A 19,066-nucleotide genomic window follows, 5' to 3' on the forward strand; every position below is an offset into this window, starting at 1 on the left:
ATGTGCAACTTGGGGTTCCAAGTTAAAATCATAATTGATTTAGTGAGACTGTGAGAGAGGGGTCATGTAGGTTAAATGTATGGAGTTGATATGACTTAGGGTGTTTCTAATAAGTGTAAGGCCTCATTAGCAGTATTAACCATATATAGGTCAAAGTGTGTGTTTAAATTCACTTAATTGTTATATACCATACGGAGCAGGCGTAGAATTATGGCGTGGTGGCCTCTCCATGCTGTGCATACCGGCCCGCCAACAGCGTGAGGGCGGCTTGGGGTTGGAGGCGTGGTAAATTTCACCGGTGTGGAGGCAATTGAAGTGGCGACATGGCACGTTGTGGGTGGATGTGTTATAGCCGTTGCCCCCAATGGTTAAGTTTAATTTTTTTACTTTTTAAAAATAAATAACATTTCCTATATAAACAAACTCATTCTACCATTTTTTTACAAACACTCTCTATTCATCTCATTTTCTCTCAACTTTCTTCACATTTTCTCTTCAAAAACTTAGAAAAAATGGCAACGATTTCATGGACTGAAGAAGAGGACATCGCGTTGTGTGAATCTTGGGTCGAAGCGTTTACCCACTACACGCCTCGTAATCGATCGGGTCCGTTTTGGGGGCGTATTTTCCAACAATTTTGTATTGATAGGGGTGACACAACTCGAATCGTGGTGCACTTTCTTCACGTTTTAGGACTATCCGTTTGGAAAATGAAAGATTTGAGACTATGCACAATACGGTGGTAACCTTCCCTAAGATAACGTCATACAAGTCGCCCTCATCAATTACAGGCACGCGTACAACCGTGACTTCAAACACGTTTCGGCATGGCAGATAATTAGATTTTTTTTAATTATGTTTAGGTTTAATGCTTAATTTTAATTATGTAATGGTTTTTAGTTTATCTCGTGTGTTTCTTTTAGTTTTGTGTTTTTAAGTTATGTAATGTTTTTATTTTTTAAATTACGTAAGGTTTTTTTATTTATTAATGTTATTTGTTTAATTAATATTAATGGTTTTTTAAATTAAAGAGATTTTATATAATTTTTAATATGTAATGTCTTTATTAATGTTATTTGTTTAATTAGTATTAATGTTTTTTTAAAAAATAAATAAATAGGTTTTATATAATTTTTAAATATAAAATAACAATAAAAAGGGTGTGTCACGTGTCGAATAATGCCACCCTTTCACGCTCCGTCTCATTCCTCCCTTTTTTGCACCACGCCACTTTTCTAATGCATACTAACATAGCTGCCACATGTCACATAATGTCGGCTTTTCAAACCCTCCCACCCTTTATAGTCTTATATGTGACCAAATCTGCATGGTGGACAACAGTTTAGGGATGTTGCTACATGTCCACATCTTGGTTTTAAAAAGAAGAGGCGAACAAAAGCGACGGGGTCTAAAAATGACGCGCGAAGTGCAAAAGCGTTAGGCTTTTCGTACCTGATGCGTAAGAAGATTACATAACTTTTTATATATATCCCATAGGTTTTTAGCATCCCTTATCCAAAATACAGTTATAACTAAGGTTTATATATGATTTTACCTACATGTACAAGCCAAAAAACCTATTGTCCAACACTTTCATGCATAAAAACAACATAAAACACCCAAAATACATAAGGCGCGCGCCTTAGACCTCAAAAAACCCAAAAATGCGCTTTTCTTGCGCTTTGTGGAAAAAGCGTATCTCAGGTGCCATGAGGCGCTGAGACCCGTGCCTTAGTGCGCCTCGTGCCCAGGCGTGCTTTTTAAAACCCAGGTGCACATATGAGTACTTTATTGATAAATTTTACATATTTTGTATCTTGATATCATTATTGTTGTTACACTTGAAACAAAAGCAAGGTTACTGAATTTTACACTATGTTGTTCCATATTTGTTTTCATGTTCAAAATAAACGATCAAGTGGAAAAGAGTGCAAACAATGCAAAAAGGGATAAATAAACGAATAGATATATAGCCAAAAAAAAAGATGTTCATGCACACAATCGCGTGTGAATTAAACGATGGGTTCACTGTTAAATATGTTCTAGTCCCTCATTATAACCGCTCTAAGAAAGTTTAAGACAAGATTTAACACATAAAATGGATTTTACGAAACGGGGTACGCACGCAATTACTTGAAGTTATTTTATTTTCATGGAATGTGTTTACTAAAAGTATTAATATTGCCATAGAATAGTAGCATGTCTTTTTGTAGTTACTAGTTAGTTAGCTTTTCAATTCAATGGTGGTTAAGGCATAATGGCCACTTGACACAAGTAAAGGATTAGTGGAAATTCTAATGGCCGACACATTAGGATGTGGGAACCAGGGACCAGTGGCGGACTCAGAAATTTTTTCATGGGGGTGCGGAACATTTTTAAAAATTTTAGGCACTTAGGTATATAAGTAAAAAAATCGGTTCGTATCGGATCGGGTTATGTAAAACAAACGAACATCAAACTAAATTTATATAATCATCAAAAACATGTCAAACCTTGTTACAAACATAATTAAAACATCGATGCCCTACGGATTTTCATTTTTTGAAATCTATCCAAAACATTATCTAAAACTAATTTTTTAAGCAATTCTTTCTCTATATAACATAAGTTTATCGCTCCATAACATAATGTTTCAATTTTAATTTTAATTTTAATTTTCAATTATTCAAGCCCTAGAAATCATAACGTAAGTTGTAATCACCCTAAAAATATATAACTAAACAACATAATCACCCTAAAAATATATAAACAACATAATCACCCTAAAAATATATAAACAACATAATCACCCTAAAAATCATCTAAACAACCATAAACAACGTCAAAACACACAAAATTTCAAACCTATTTAACAACTTTATTACCCTTTTTTCTCCTATAATATCAACCAAAATCATCAAAATAACAAAGAAAATTTCCCGTGTTCGGATTCCGGTTAGATTTGGTGTCAAACGACGGTGGTATGGTGGCTGATTACGGTGGTCGTCGGCTGCTGGACTGTTGTCGCTGGGTGACGTTGTTCGTTGGCAGTGCAGGGACGCAAGAGAGAGAGAGAGAGAGAGCTGGAGAGAATTTCTAAAGGTTTTGGTCTTTAATTATTTTATTATAGTTTGAAATATTTTTGGGCTTTATTTGATAACACTTTTTACCTAAGGGGTGCGGACGAAAAATTTCAAGGGTGCGGTCGAAAAATTCCAAGGGGTGCGGACGAAAAATTCCAAGGGGTGCGGACGAGATTTTCGACGGAACTTAGCACTAATTTTTTTTCCCCGAGGGTACGCCCGCCCACCTTGGGCTGGGCTTAGGTCCGCCCCTGCCAGGGACATTAAACAAGATAAATTTTGGAGGTTTGATGACCAATGAAATTCAAAAAGGCCAATTTTTTGAGGCCTTCGAAAACGTTAAGCTGCCCCCGATAACAAGTATTGTGGAATAGTACCTTGTTGCAATGGTGGAATTTTAGCATAGACCAAGTATCTATCTATATAAAGGTGTAGAGCATTCACATCCAATCCATTAAAAATAGGATAAATTACACTTTTCATCCTTTATCTTTGTTTCAGATTGCAATAGATAGCCTTTAACTTCAATAATTACAGTCACAGTCCTTTATTTGTAAAACTCATTACACCTTACGTCCTTTAGTACTAACCTTGTCAAAATTTTCAGTTAACTATGACATGTGCCTTGCACATAAGGGTAAGTTGGTAATTTTACTCTAAAATTAAATTAACTAAATTAAAATATATATAAATTAACACTCTCTCTCTTCAAAAGATCAGATCTTCTTGAACACTCTTCCCTTTCTCAAAACCTTCAAAAGATCAGATCTTGAACACCACCATGGCTTCCTCTCTCCTCCACCTTCTCCACCCTCTCTCTCCACCGCTTCTCTCTCCTCCCCACCCACCATCACCCCGCCTCTCTCCCTCTCAAAAGCCCTGTTGCAGATTTTGTTGGTGGTTGTGCAGATTGTGCAGTTTTGACTTTTGGGTCAATTGGGGTTCTTGAATTGCATTGTTTGGTAAGAGGGTTTTGTTTGGGTTTGAGAAATTGGGGTTTGAATTGCATTTTGGTTTTTCAATTCAGTAGGGTTTTGTTTGAATGTGAGAAGTTGGAGGGTTTGGGATGTGTTTTGACTTTTTTTGGTCACTGCCACACCACAAAGCTACCGCCACCACCACCAAATCCGCCACTGCCACCACCACGAAAGTTGCGTCCACCACCACCGGAAATTGGGGGTTTGGGATTAGAGAGAGAAAGAGATGGTGTTTAGAGAGAGAGAATAGGGTGTTTACATGTTTTATTATTTTTTATGTTTTATTTTTAATTTACTTTTTTAAATTTATTAATAAAATGACTGAATTACCCCTATGGGCAAAACACATACCATATTTAACTGAAAATTTTAACTAGGTTAGCGCTAAAGGACGTAAAGTGTAACGGGTTTTGCAAATAAAGGACTGTGACTGTAATTATTGAAGTTAAAGGCTATCCGTTGCAATCCGGTATAAACATAAAGGACGAAAAGTGTAATTTATCCTTAAAAATATACATACATTTCACTAAAAAACAACTCCTATATCAATATATTTCCACTAAAAACAAATACTTTTTCTCTCTCCTTTTCAATATATATTACACTTTTCTCTCTCTTTCACTTACAACCACTTTCAATATATATTAAAAAATTATAGTGGGTGAACAGTGTCCCCCCAAATATACAGATGAACAGTAATATTTTCTCTCTCCTCCACTCACAACCACTTTTTATACTCTTTACATTTTAAAAACCCCACACACTACATATGATGGATTGGATGGGAATGCTCATGATATGCTTTGTGGAATGACACTTGGTTTGGATTCTATGATAACGAAAAAAAGATAAATATTCTTTAATATGCATTCTAACTTTTTAAATTATTTAGTTAATAGTAACATATTTTTTCATGTAACATTATTATAGTTGAAATGTATGTGTGTTGTGTGCATAAGAGAAGGGAATCTTTTAGAGAGTAGAAGATGGTGAAACTTGATAAGAGTGAACAAGATATTTGTGACCAAACGGTTGTGGCCAAATGTTCACTATGTGGTTAAAAGTGTGTTTCTAGTCTCTCATTCTTATCTTTCAGGAGTCCTTCAATGATTAAGGAAAATAGGAAATGTAGTAACAAAAGTGTCAAAACTCTATATTTCTTAGAATCCTTAACGAGAGAGAGAGATCCCACACCCTCCAAATAGAGGGCCCTAACCCCACTCTGGCCATGGTACGTTGTCTTAATTGAGCTCACACTGACGTCAAAGTTTGGCTAACGGCGTTCCCTAGGAAACCATACCACCCACTGCCAATGGCAGGGGCTTGCGCTGCCACAAGAGGGAATCTCTCGGGCGTAACGCATGGTGGACTAAAACCCGGGGTGGCTTGGGCTTGAACTCTTAACCTAAGGTCTAGGAGAACTAGCCTTTATCCACTAAATATGGCACTAGTGGGGATTGAACTTGGGTCTCCAAATAGAACCCAAGTCTTTTCAACCACTAGACCACATAGTGAACACTTGGGTCTCTAAATCATAACTAGGCAAATTTGTTAAAGTAGTCACTTGACTTTCAATGTTTTCCATTATTTCCAATCAAGTCACCAATTGAGAAAGATGTATTTTGTTATAGTACTCACCATTCTTGGACAGCTACTATTTGATGTCAACAACTTGTGCAATATTTGGTGGATAAAGACATGATAAGCCAACGGTACGTAAATCCAAATGAACAACGCCATTTCGAATAAAAGTCAACACCGTTAATAGAATCAGTAAAACCGAAACAAAAAAGTCAACAACGTATAAATGTCACCGGGTACTACACACATACAATATGACTTAATACAACCATCAAAGCGGATAAATACTAAACCATGGTTCAACTTTCACAATATTTGTTCTCAAGTAAGATGGTATTCTACAATGTCAAAGAGAAGTATTTCTTGATTACAAAAGCAAAAAAAAAAAAAAAAAAGAATGATGAAATAGACTTTTCTTACCAAATCCTCATGGAGATAACTCAAGTTGAACAACAACCTCTCTTTGTGTTTGCACCTGAATCACCGACGTTAATGGTGGTTCCTTGCCCAGGTAAAGCACTAGCACCACCGCCATTTGCTTCTTGTGCCGCCAATGCTTTCTTGCTAATTATATGATATATTTGTGTTAAAACCGTTTGAAATGCTTTTTCAACATTATACGCTTCAAGTGCTGATGTTTCAAGAAACGAAAGGCCTTCTTTTTCAGCTAAAGATTGGCCATCTTGTTCAGCCACGGCTCTAAGGTGGCTCAGATCTGATTTGTTTCCAGCCATCATGATCACAATGTTCGAGTCTGCGTGGTCTCTTAGCTCACGTAACCACCTTTGGACATTGTCAAAGGTTTGACTTTTGGTGATGTCGTACACCAGAAGGGCACCAACTGCACCTCTATAGTATGCACTCGTGATTGCTCTATATCTTTCTTGCCCTGCTGTGTCCCAAATTTGAGCCTTTATTGTCTTTCCATCAACCTGTTTAGCAAATCACAGGGTGATGAAATGAATTTAAAAATTTTCAAAACAACTTACTATAGCCCCGTAAAACCTACCGGTCATTTTATACGGACCACTTATCAAGATTCAAGAACATAGACACAATCCACAAATTTTTCTAAACAATTTCAAACCTTGATCCCAATCCCAACATTATCCATTAAAAGTTATTGAGAGGTTAAACAAAACAAACACCTAAACTTCATTCAAACAATTTATCAAACAGTTGGTGTGCAGAATGTGATACAACTTCAATTACACCCCACACTTATAAAAATGACATCTGGAAATCAACATGAGCAATCATATGACACACCAACAAAACCCCTAATTCAGATAATTAAATAAATAGTGAAGTTTATAACCACAATCAAGAAGAAAAAAATAAAGAAAATCAGACCTGAAGAGTGCGAGTAGCAAATTCAACTCCAATTGTGGATTTAGACTCCAAACAGAACTCATTTCTGGTAAACCTCGAAAGAATATTAGATTTTCCAACACCTGAATCACCTATCAACACGATCTTGAACAAATAATCGTACTCATGATCAACTCTACTAGCCATTCTTCCTTTTTCTTCACTCACAAACCTATACAAAATAATGATAATAATAAAAAGATATGTATATATGGATCTAAGCAGATCGAAAGAAACCCAGTGTTTATCTTTTGGTTACGAACTAAATTCGCAAGTTAATTATATAAAAAACTACTAAAATCAGTATGAAAAAGATGAAGAAATAAGAAAAAAAAGGGTTGAATTACCTAAGAAATAGGAAATGGGGATGAAAGTGAGGTTTGAAAGAATGGAGAAAAAGGTTTGGAACAGCCGACGACAATATATACACAGACAGCGATGTGTTTTTAGAGTTCGTTAAAACTTACGTTAAAAAACATGTTTTTTTCTTTTTTTATTTTCGTTTCATTTTTTTGGGGTTTAATTTGTATTTTAATTTAATGGTCATACCATATTTTTTCTATATAAAAAGTAAATTTTAATGATAATAATATAAACCGTTTAAAAAAATAAAGATATAAATTCAAATAATCAGTATCGACCCACCCTTCGATAAAACTATCATCGAAAATGTTTTCTATTGGTGTGATATATACATGTGTATTTAGTATAGATGAATTTTAAGTAAAAAGTTTATACCGGTAAAATTCACTTCTCATGTTGTTAAAAGATATAATAAAAGGGGAAAACATCATGTTAGGTTAACTGATTACATTATCATTTATATCGTGTATTTAAAGTAATATGCATAAACATTTTAAGGGTATGACATTTTCATTTTATTTAAAACTGATTCTTTGTCTACCCAATTAGGAATTATAGCTACAATTTATGTCATAAAGTGTGTATAATATATGTACAATCTTCCATCAACAATTTTACCAAACAATATGTTTTTAATTTTTTATGTCAGGGAAAAAAAAACACAAAGTTCTTAATAATGTATGAAAAATGTAAATTTAATTAACACCTCTGAAACGAATATATGCCGACATAGAAGTAAATTAAAAAAATATTAAAACCATGATTAAATATTTTGATATAATAGCTTGCTAAATATATTGCAGTTCATTGTTTGGAATGATTGGGAATCTGTTATTATTATTTAAAAATGTTATTTAATTGAAGGAACAAAAGGCCAATAAAGAAGGGTTGGTGTTGTTGTCTTATATGATTAGTAAAGCATAAAACGTCGACGTTTGATGGGTAAAAAGTTGACAATGAGGTATATGTTGGCAAAGGGAAATGGCAGACTGGCACTAGTGGGGTATTTGTATTTGTATATTTGTATTTGACAGGGTGGGAATGTTGGTCATGCTTTACATGTTCTCCTTCTCCAAGAGACCAAGATTAGAACAACTTTTATGGATTAATAGATGGTGTGTAAATTACTAACAAGTATTTTTCATATTCCCCCAATTGAATATCATGGGTTAAGTGGTGTATTTTATAATAAAAATAGAATGTATTTTAAAAATAATAATGTATTTCAATTATAAAGTATGGCATAAAAACCTAGAAAAAAAATAACTTTCTTCATAAAATGCTAAAATATGACTGTAAATTTGTAGCATCAGATCTATACAACACTTTCAATTCATATTTCTGTTCTGCTCCATGTGGTTTGATCATTTTAACGGTTTTGCCCCAATCTTTTAAAAGTAGTCATTTTACTCCCTGATCTATATAACTTATCTCTATTACACTCTCCGCCCCAAATGGCGTCCATTTTAAACGTTAAAATTGTCACGTGCATAACATGGGAGGGGCAAATCTGTCCTTTTAACCCGTATTTAAAACTCCCCCTTTTTAAACCCTAATAAAAGTCCTATCTTCTTCTTCCTTTCAACATCACCCCAGATCTCATAACAAAAGTCTTTCTTCTTCGTTGTGTGATCCAGTCTACACAGATTCACAATCCAAATTTCACGATCTAAAATCTAATTCTCAAACAACTATCCAGATCTGAACTTTGACGTGATGCTCGAATGAAGAACAACTGGGGTCTGGGGTGATATCGGAAGGAAGAAGAAGATAAGGCTTATTAGGGTTTAAAAAGGGAGTTTTAAAGATGGGTTAGGAAAGGACATATTTGCCCCTCCCATGGTATGCACGTGACAATTTTTAACGTTTAAAATGGACGCCATTTGGGAAAGAGAGTGTAATAGAGATAAGTTATATAGATCAGGGAGTAAAATGGCTATTTTTAAAGGATTGGGACGAAACCGTTAAAACGACCAAACCACATGGAGCAAAACGGAAGTTTACTCTTCATATTATTACAAAATTATTTTTTAAGAGAAAAAAGCGTATTGTTAGATTGTAACAGATTCTAACAAGAGGCTAGGACCGAAGGATACATATATATAAACAACATACCTTAATTGAATACTTAAGGAAATTCTTTTTTTTTTTGAACGGCTTAATTTGGATCACTGACGGACCACTGGAGTATTATCGTGCCACCAACGGAACCACCCGATCATATCCATCCCCATTAGGCATAATTCCTATACATCAATTCAGGAGAAAACTGAACAAATATGTGAAAACCCCCCTTGTGAGAATCGAACCCAAGACCTATAGGTCCCAAAGTCTTATCCCATCACCAGAATGCTATTAGGCTATAAAGCCATAGGCGTTACATAAGGAAGTTCTAAAAGTTAAAGTTACACAATGCCGATCATTGATGTAACTAACTTTTAAAAATCATTAGTTCTTCACTATAATTACAAGCCTTTCTATATGCAGTATAGTAGTGATGCAAATGACCAATCATGGTATATGTGTTGTATGTCATAAGGTTGTTACTTCTAACCATGAGTTATCCATGGTATATAAAGGTCAATGTAGGGCGGATAGCAAGCAAAACCTTTTACATCCTATCAATATTGCATGAGCATATCAAAGACATCCTTAAAGTATGAGATGTGTCAATTCATGTTATCACCACATGTGGCATGAGGGCACAATCGTACCTAGCCCAAGACAAGAATTTCAATTTCTTATTTACATAATATGAGTTTACATTTTAACACTTACAATATAAGCTTGGTTGATCCGAGACATGAGTCTTATTGGAAGCAGTATCTCTATTCCTATAGGGTACTGGTAAGGCTGTTTACATCTTACCCTCTTCAAACCTTACCTTAGCTTTGCTATTTGTGTAATTTACTGAGTATGATGAAGATGAATATAAGTTTGGTTGATCATATTAAACACAAATTATTATGTATTTAGTGTCATCTCATTGTATGTGTCATTTTTCGCTACATGTGTAATACTCGTGTCATCATATATTGTGCGTAGAATACATGTTTCCAACACTTGGATGATCTAGGAGGTAGTGCTATAGAGATAGACAAATGACGCTAGATAAAACTTGATTCCACAAGAAACCAGTTCTAACCTCAAATTAACCCTTATCTGACAGCGAAAATGAGACATGCTCCAAAGGAGGGAGTCATCAGGTTTCTTATACAGGTTGCGGCAATCGTATATGAGAGGAGCATACAGTAGTATCACATATAAGAATGAGCGCGAGTGTATGAAACACCAATTTCATATCAACTTAGATAGGATTTGATAGCTTACCTCTTCCTTGGTGTGTCATTGTTATTTGTTGGGATGAGCAAATATATGTAGCATACTGAGAAGGTAAGGAGAATAACATGATTAGTGTGTTTGTGCACACAGTTTCGTTAGATATCCTGATCTTGTCAATACGGCTCTAAATAAGTGAGACGTCAGCCATGTAGAGTGTCTTGTCATCATTTGAAAATCAAAGATGTCACCTTCAAAGATTTTAGTGATAGTTTGTTGCCTTAGAGAGTCCGAAGGTCGAGCCCAACCACTTCGTAACACCCAACAAGAACTGATTCCTTCTTCTTTTTTTTTTTTTTTTTTTTTTTTTTTTTTGAATGGCAAATTTTGGATCATTGACGGACCACCGGAGTATCATCGTGCCACCAGCAGAACCACCCGATCATATCCATCTCCACTAGGCATAATGCCTATACACCAATTCAGGAGGAAACCCAATAAATATAGGAAAACCCCCCCTTTTATGAGAATCGAAAGACCTATTGGTCCAAAGTTTTATCTCACCACCAAGATACCACTAGGCTATAAAGCCAAAATTTCTAAGAAGCATTTTTAATTTATTTGTTATAAGTTCTTTTAAAAAAACAACATAATAAGATCTAATAAATAAGGAAACACTTTCTAGCAAAGGGATAGATCATCACAATCACAATTACATAATACATAATCAAAAGAGCAGGAAATTAGTTTTAAAATGACACCAGGATTCCATGAACTTGTATAGTTGTACCCACTAACTCATTACAAGTAAAATATAAGTTTAATCAACTATACCTAAAAAAAATCAAGCTATTCATATGTAAGTAGGTATAAATATCATGACTCATTATTATTATTGGTGATAGTAGGTTAAAAAGTATTGCTTTTGTTGATTCCAATCCAATGTTGATGTAGAATTGTTAATTTGGTATGAATTCGCATGCTAGCACTTTGAGTGGCAATGAGATTAAGTGCACTAAATGACCATCACTCATCGCCTCATTATTTCAAGAATCTAAAAAGGTTTAGACTTTAATCTTCAAAATTAAGCGACACTAGTGGAAATACGAATCAACATTAATTAAATGCATACTATAATAATAAGTTGGGAACGTCATAGATACATCTACGACGTACTGGTTGAAACTTGTTTTGCATAGTGCATGACTTCTCTCTCCTCTTTCATGGATCACATACCTTATCTATCTCTTTCCCTCTTAAAAGATAGATTTTCTCTCCCATAGACGGTCCATGGACAATGTGTGCATAGCTCACTCCATCTCTCTTTCATCTAAACATCATTTTACGTCAATGCTCCCAGGTATTTAATCTATACTTTTACTAGTTATTGATGCATTAAAAATCTATTGGTGTAAACAAATAGATTAAAATGATAGCAATTTATAGTGTACTTTTTTTGGTCATAAACCAATGGTCATGTGCAACATTCATTCAGTGAACCCAAATGATAAAAAAATGGAAATTTACGAGAATTTCATTTGACCAACGTTTTTTACGAAAATGTCACGTTCATGCGTCCGTGGACGGACTCCTCCATATGGGAGGAGTACTGTGTGTGTCACCTTGAAGAGTCCATGAACGAGGAGCTGACACGTGTCCTTTCAAATGTTGAAGAGTCCAACCCCGACGCATCCCATGCCTCCCCCGACGCATCCATGCCTCCTCGACGCATCCCTTGCATCCGGACGCATCCCATGTGGAGGAGTCCGTCCACGGACGCATGAACGTGACATTTTCGTAAAGAACATTGGTCAAATGACATTTTCGTAAATTTCCCTAAAAAAACACAAGTGTACTGGTTCATACACGTTGCATTAAACAGAAATATTATGAAAGTGTGAAATATCTCCTTGAATTGTAGTTACAAAAAAAAAATCTCGACATTCAGCAAGTTATTGTTTGATTGTGTTCTTTCAGATGGCAGGAAACTCCAGTTATGTGCAATGCTTAAAACCTATGCAGTATGAGGCCTTGGATAGCCAGGTCTGGTCCACGGTTCATGGAACGTCAGGTTAGCTTGATTACTTTTTTTTTTTTCCTATTTATTACTTTGTGGATACTCTTAGGGAGCGTTCGTTGAATGGAATCTTGATGGAATTGGAATTGAACAACAACATAAGGTAGAGAATCTACATTTCAATTTCATCCAGATTCCATTCCATTCTGTGAAAAAAAAAAAAACACACCTAAATTCCAAATTAATTTTCAATTCCTGCGTAAGTTCCAATTCCATTACAATCCACGAAACAAACGCTAAGCATGCTTTCTCCATAGCCACATGCAGCTTGCAATGTTTAATCAGATACATAATTTGCTAAAAATGGATAGCGGTTCGTCAGATGTTGGAAATACATCCACTTATTAGAAAACTTAGAATCCGATTACTCTATCATCCATTGTTTTAGTGGTTATGATGGGCACGCGGGAAATTGTAGCTTGAGAACTTTCGTGTTGAAGATTATAACATGTATATACAAAGACGATCCTAACTATCGAGGTGGCAAAACACGGGGGTAAGATTGGGTAATGTGTCCAAACATTGTTTTCTGGTAAGGATCATGTGGACTTGAAACACTTTGCAGAATCTTTTCATTTATTATGAATAGTTAGTGTGTCGAATACAATTACAAAAGGTTACATTTTTCAGTAATAATATAACTTTTAAATAAAATGATTTAGAAGGTTTTATGCATCAAGAAAACCCTTAGGGCCACTTTCTGCCTGTTCCCCTTTTATCTTAATTTGATTTTAGCTGGTTGATCCAGTAGAGAGAAAACATAACTCATTCATAAGTAAATGGGTCCAAATTGGTACCTCTAATCAATTGTATATATGGTTTTAGTTTGTGAACTGTGCTTGATTTATTTGTGTTCAAGCTTGCATCTTTAAATCATTGAACTTGTGCAGGATAGTTTTACTATTAGAGGGGACGGGGCGGTCCCATTATCGCCCTTCATCACGCGTTAATCCAAAACGCTACACCGCCGCCACTAGTCCCATAACGCGTGGACTTTTAAACGCGTTAACCTGAGCACGCGTTAAACTTTTCAAAATTTTCGAACGTTGCTATATATGACCGTTTTAAAACGGTAAAATGTTTTAAAAAAAAAAACCTTTCAACCATTTATCTATATATATATCCACATTTTACCCATTTTTTCACACACCAAACTATATCTTTTAAACCCATTTCACACATTTTTTATATCTTTCTCAAATGGAATTCCCTACCGATTCGACGTTTCCGATGTCTAGCGATTCCGAGTCGTCTTCCGACAACGACACACTAAACTATTTTGTGTCGGTGTATAACGAGCTTGATGCCGAGTCGTCCCGCCCAAAGAAGAAGATGGTCGGCCGTGATCGTATACGTGCCAACGAAGTTTTGATGAACGATTATTTTGTGGAAAACCCGCTATACAATTCCGAAACGTTTAGAGATCGTTTTCGTTTACCCAAAGAATTATTTTTAAAGATTGTTGGAGACATCGAGGCAAGCGAGGGATGGTTTCAAGAAGGTTACGATGCGAGGGGCAAACCAAGTTTCACGCCGATTCAAAAATGCACGTCCGCCATTCGCCAACTAGCGACAGGTAACCCACCCGATCAATATGATGAATACCTAGCTATGTCTGAAAGAACTTCACGTGAGTGTTTGCAATTTTTTTGCAATGCGGTTATTAAGTTGTATTCTAACGAGTTTTTACGAAAACCGACGAGCCACGACATCTCTCGTATTTATGCCGCACACGAGGCTAGATGGCATTTTCCCGGGATGCTCGGTAGCATCGATTGTACACATATCGAGTGGAAAAATTGTCCAAGAGAGTTGCGAGGGGCGTATGTGAGGGGAGACATCAAAAGACCAACCATCATACTAGAAGCGGTGGCGTCGAATGATTTATGGATTTGGCATTCGTATTTCGGTGTCCCAGGTTCAAACAACGACATCAATGTGTTGCACACGTCGCCGTTGTTCCAAAGCGTAACGGATGGTACCGCACCTTCCTCTCCTTTCTATGTGAACGGTCGACATTACAGACGAGGCTTTTATCTTGTCGATGGTATCTACCCGTCTTGGTCTGTTTTTGTGAAAGCTCCCTCATTTCCCGTCGAGGCTAAAAAAAAGGCGTTCAAAAAATTGCAAGAATCGGCAAGAAAAGATGTTGAGAGGGCGTTTGGTGTTTTAAAGGGTAGATGGGGTATACTACACCGACCGGTTCGTTCGATGACCAAGAAAGCAATACATAGCATAGTGTATGCGTGTATCATATTGCACAATATGTTGATCAAACACGACGGACGTGCAATATCCCCGGATTGGGTACCGGATCCTCCTACACAAGTTCAAGTTCCACAAGATATCAATTTACAATTGCGTAACGAAGAAACTCACTTTCGGTTGAGATACGATTTAATCGAACTAGTAGGTTCTCTAGGTTTGGAGTTTCCGGATTCGGACGAGGAGTAGGTTTTTTTTTTTTTTTTTTAAATTGTATGTTCCTAGTATGTTAAATTCGAGGAGTAGGTTTTTTTTTTTTTTTTTTTTTAAATTGTATGTTCCTAGTATGTTAAATTGAACTAGTATGTTTTAAAATTAATGAAATTTTTAATTTAGTGTTTTATTTTTATTTTCTAATTTAAAAATGAAAATTAAAAAAATTGGGAGGGAGTGATGGAATCCATCACTAGTGATTCCACCCCTCCTACATTTCTATCACTAGTGATGGAAATATGGTTGATGACATGGCATTAGTTGATTGGATAGTGGGAGTGATGGAATCCATCACTAGTGATTCCACCCCTAGTCCCCTTAGGATGTCGCGCCCAGCTCCCATGGTATCAAAGTAGATTCATCACCCAACTATTAAAGGCATCCTTTACTATAAATATCTTTGTTAGAATACATGATACATTTTTCTTTTCTTTTTAAAATAAGTTTAGTGGTTGACATGTTAACTTCTTGCAAACAAGCTACCCAAAAATGTTCTATCTTTCGTTCGATATGGGTGTGTGTAGAGAGAGAGAGAGAGAGAGCGGGGGCGTTAAACACAAAACCAGTTTTAGGTAGAGAATCGCGTAAAACATATAAACACTTTTACATATTGCTTTGAATACATGACATTTATGTACTGTCTCTCTTTCTTTGTTCTACTATATCTGAATCATGAGCGAAGCTTTTAAGGGACGGGAGGGGGTGGCCGACCCCCTGAACTTTTTGCTCAGTAGTGGAGAGTATGTAGTTTTCGTATAGAAATTTTTGGGTATATACGTTTTTGACCCCTGGGTTTATAGAAATTTTTAGGTCCGGTGACTTCTGCCCCTTCGGTCGGAAATCTCAAGCTTCGCCACGGATCTGAATAGCACTACATACAAGTGCTTATTAATTCTTGCGGTTCTCTACTTAAAATTTGTTCTTATTGAACTTAACTATATGTTGAATTTGTCCTTTGTCTGTTCAATGGTTATAGAACTTAACCATATGTTGAATTTGGTTGTGTATGATCCTAAATGGGACAAATTGGTTAAAGTACCTTTTTGTATAAAGAGGGGTGTTTAGAAAGGGTGGAAAGATGCTGAAATTCTTTTAGTACATACAACCTCTTAAATTAATGCATTACTTATTTACAGAAAAACGGGCAAAAAAGTGTTTCCAAGCCTGTAGATTTACCCGGCCTGATCCGGCCTATTTGATCTTGACCCGTTTTGGCAACCCATTCAACTTGACCATTTTTCAATCTCTACCTGTTTTGGTAATTACATTAAAAAGAAAACAATGGGTAATATCTATTTATTTTATGTAAATTGTAAATTGTGTTTGAATCATTTGGATGGTAACTAATGATGCAGGAAATTAAAGGAGGCCTGGTAGCAGTTTGAGGTTTATGCTGCATATGTGGAAGATGATATAGTTATTTGCACATCTTTCTTTCTTTTTTCGTTAGTGGTGGTGAGAGCTTGGTTTTATCATAGTTCTCACTTCCCAAGGGCAACAACGTATATACATGAGCTCGCTCGTTCGAAGAATGAGTGATTATATACATTTTTGTTTCTTGGGCCCAAATAAGAAAGTATCATAGGCATGTGAAATGTGTAATTGATTATACCTTTTGAGGTTATTGCAATACAATATCGTGCGATGTTAGCCACACAATCTGCTTTGGTTTTATTTGGGTCAATTCGCATTTAGCGGTTCTGTTTGGGTCTGAAATTTACTATGTAAAGAGAGTACTCAAAACAGATTGCTAATAGTTACACTTATGCATATGCATATACTTTTGGTAAAAGAAGATGCCACTGAAGATGAATTAAACAAAAAAAATCTTAATCTTTCTTCTTTACGAGTCAAATGTTTGAAGATCAAATTTACTCATTTACATGTTTAGACACACATGAATGTGTAGGATACTGTCGTATATCAGAATTTTGAAATCGAATAAATACGGGTCGATCAAGGTACAAAAACACCACTCAATCGAAACCTTTGGGCATTAATCATACAAAATAACCTACATTACCAAACACACAGAAGAAAGTTTTCTCTAATCAAATGAAACAGCCAACATTATTACCAAACAAAGTTCAATACATAAAAGAAGAATGGAAATTGAAGTAATAACTATAATGCAGATAATACAACTAAAGAAAGCATGTCAAGAGAACATGGGAAAATGCAGATAACTGATAGTTGTGGTGATCAAGGGCGGACCTATGTGTCCTGGCTGGGCGGGCGCACCCCTAGAAAAAAAATCAGTGTATTTTTTAGGCAAAAAACCCGACCGCAACCCTTGAAAATATAATTGAACCCCTCATCCACACCCCAGCAAATAATTCCTAGGTCTGCCACTAGTGGTGATTGACGCGGGGGAACCGTGCATGGGATCTTCAAACTCCACGTGGGGCTCCGGGTGACCCAACTTGAATCCTAAGCGGACTATCATGACTAGCTCTTTTGAATTTGTGGTATTTTCCAGGATTGTTACCGTTATTAGTTACGACTGACTCACTCGAGTATATTCTTTGAAAGTGTCTTAACGATCAAGAAAATGTATACGGGAATTACTTTTTCATTTAGAGAGTGCATATTTTTTGGTGTTAAAACAAGTAACTTATGTAAATGTAAATATAAAAAGTCCAAGCTATACAACAGATGTACCGAAAGAAGTTAGTCTTATTAAAATACCAGTGACAAGTACATATAGCTAGAAACCTAACACAATTAACTAACAAGCATTCGAAATGCCATCAGTATTATTGTTAGCCGGTTTCAAAATCACCCGAAAGAAAAAAAACCCTAAAGCATGTCCCAACACGGCTGCCAAAAACACCCCTACATTGAACGACATAATCGCCAACATCACCATGAACCCCAACCCGACCCGAAAAGTATACACCAACGTTTGAGCCAAACCCGAGCCTGCATCATCAGATTTCGTCATTTTAAGATTACAATGAGCTAGCCATTCCACCAAAAGAGCCAAAAAGAAGACGAAAACGAGCGCCAACGCGTACATGCCTGTATTGGTCCCGGGCCAACCCTTAAAAAGAATCAAAGCGTCTTTCCCCCAATAGAAAGTCATGTGCATCATCATTTTCTTTTTCCGAGGCATGCCCATTGTCGCGTTGCGGCCGTGCATCATCGGTGGTGGTAGAGCCATGATAAATCAATCAATCAAAATCTACGGATGATGATTACTTGTGTGTTTTTTGTTCTTGACAACGTTGGTATTCTTGATATTTTTATACCGATCACGATAGACGTCGTACAAACGTATCCAAATAGTTTGATAGTACGATGTTTGATTTTTAAAATGTAGTACATACATAGGATACAATGGATTTGAGTCGTTAGTGCCGAGGATACCTGGATTGGTTACTATAAACCTATATAAAAGGCATGAGAAGTTACAAAATACCCCCATGTTCTTTGGGTGAATTGACGGAGTATTGTACTTTAATTTAACTATTATTAGAAATACATTGTACTATAATTAACTATTATTAGAAATACATATTTTAGATATAAATACTATTTGTTAAATACAAATACTGAAATACTATTATGTATCGAACTTATGAGGAGAGAGAAGATAACATTAATGTTATTGGTCTAAAAAAGGATTTGGTTAAAAAAAATAATTCATTTTTTTTACCGGCCAAAGGAGAAATTAAAAAAATATTTCATAACTCAATGATCGTAATATAACAAAATGAATAATATATATGTGATAACTAATTAACTATTAATGTTACATTATCACAGAAGTTATAATACAATTTTATATTACATTATACTACTTTTAAGCCTGTACATCAGCAGATTGTAGAAGTTCTAGGATGATAAGCAAAGAATCGGTGTAACGAAACTTAAAG

The 19,066-nt window shown here is 35.7% G+C and overlaps 2 protein-coding genes and 1 long non-coding RNA gene across 3 annotated transcripts; 1 reads left to right on the forward strand and 2 right to left on the reverse strand.

Moving 5' to 3' along the window:
- Positions 1-5,813: 5,813 nt before the first annotated feature.
- Positions 5,814-7,417, reverse strand: LOC110873898 (ras-related protein Rab2BV). Its single transcript, XM_022122923.2, has 3 exons — positions 7,339-7,417; positions 6,974-7,163; positions 5,814-6,552 (listed from the first exon to the last, which is right to left on the reverse strand). The coding sequence occupies exons 2-3, from the start codon at positions 7,136-7,138 to the stop codon at positions 6,061-6,063; spliced, it is 657 nt and encodes a 218-aa protein (XP_021978615.1). The 5' UTR covers positions 7,139-7,163; positions 7,339-7,417; the 3' UTR covers positions 5,814-6,060.
- A 4,501-nt stretch (positions 7,418-11,918) lies between these two features.
- Positions 11,919-16,847, forward strand: LOC110871556. The gene is made up of 3 exons (XR_002553831.2): positions 11,919-11,993; positions 12,611-12,704; positions 16,544-16,847. It is a non-coding gene; the product is annotated as an uncharacterized LOC110871556 (long non-coding RNA).
- Positions 16,848-17,882: 1,035 nt separating this feature from the next.
- Positions 17,883-18,385, reverse strand: LOC110871557 (copper transporter 1). The gene has a single exon (XM_022120236.2). It carries the CDS (start codon positions 18,349-18,351, stop codon positions 17,917-17,919), a length of 435 nt encoding a protein of 144 aa, XP_021975928.1. The 5' UTR covers positions 18,352-18,385; the 3' UTR covers positions 17,883-17,916.
- Positions 18,386-19,066: the final 681 nt, after the last annotated feature.

The sequence above is a fragment of the Helianthus annuus genome, chromosome 8 (assembly GCF_002127325.2).
Source record: "Helianthus annuus cultivar XRQ/B chromosome 8, HanXRQr2.0-SUNRISE, whole genome shotgun sequence".
Taxonomy (NCBI): Eukaryota; Viridiplantae; Streptophyta; class Magnoliopsida; order Asterales; family Asteraceae; genus Helianthus; species Helianthus annuus.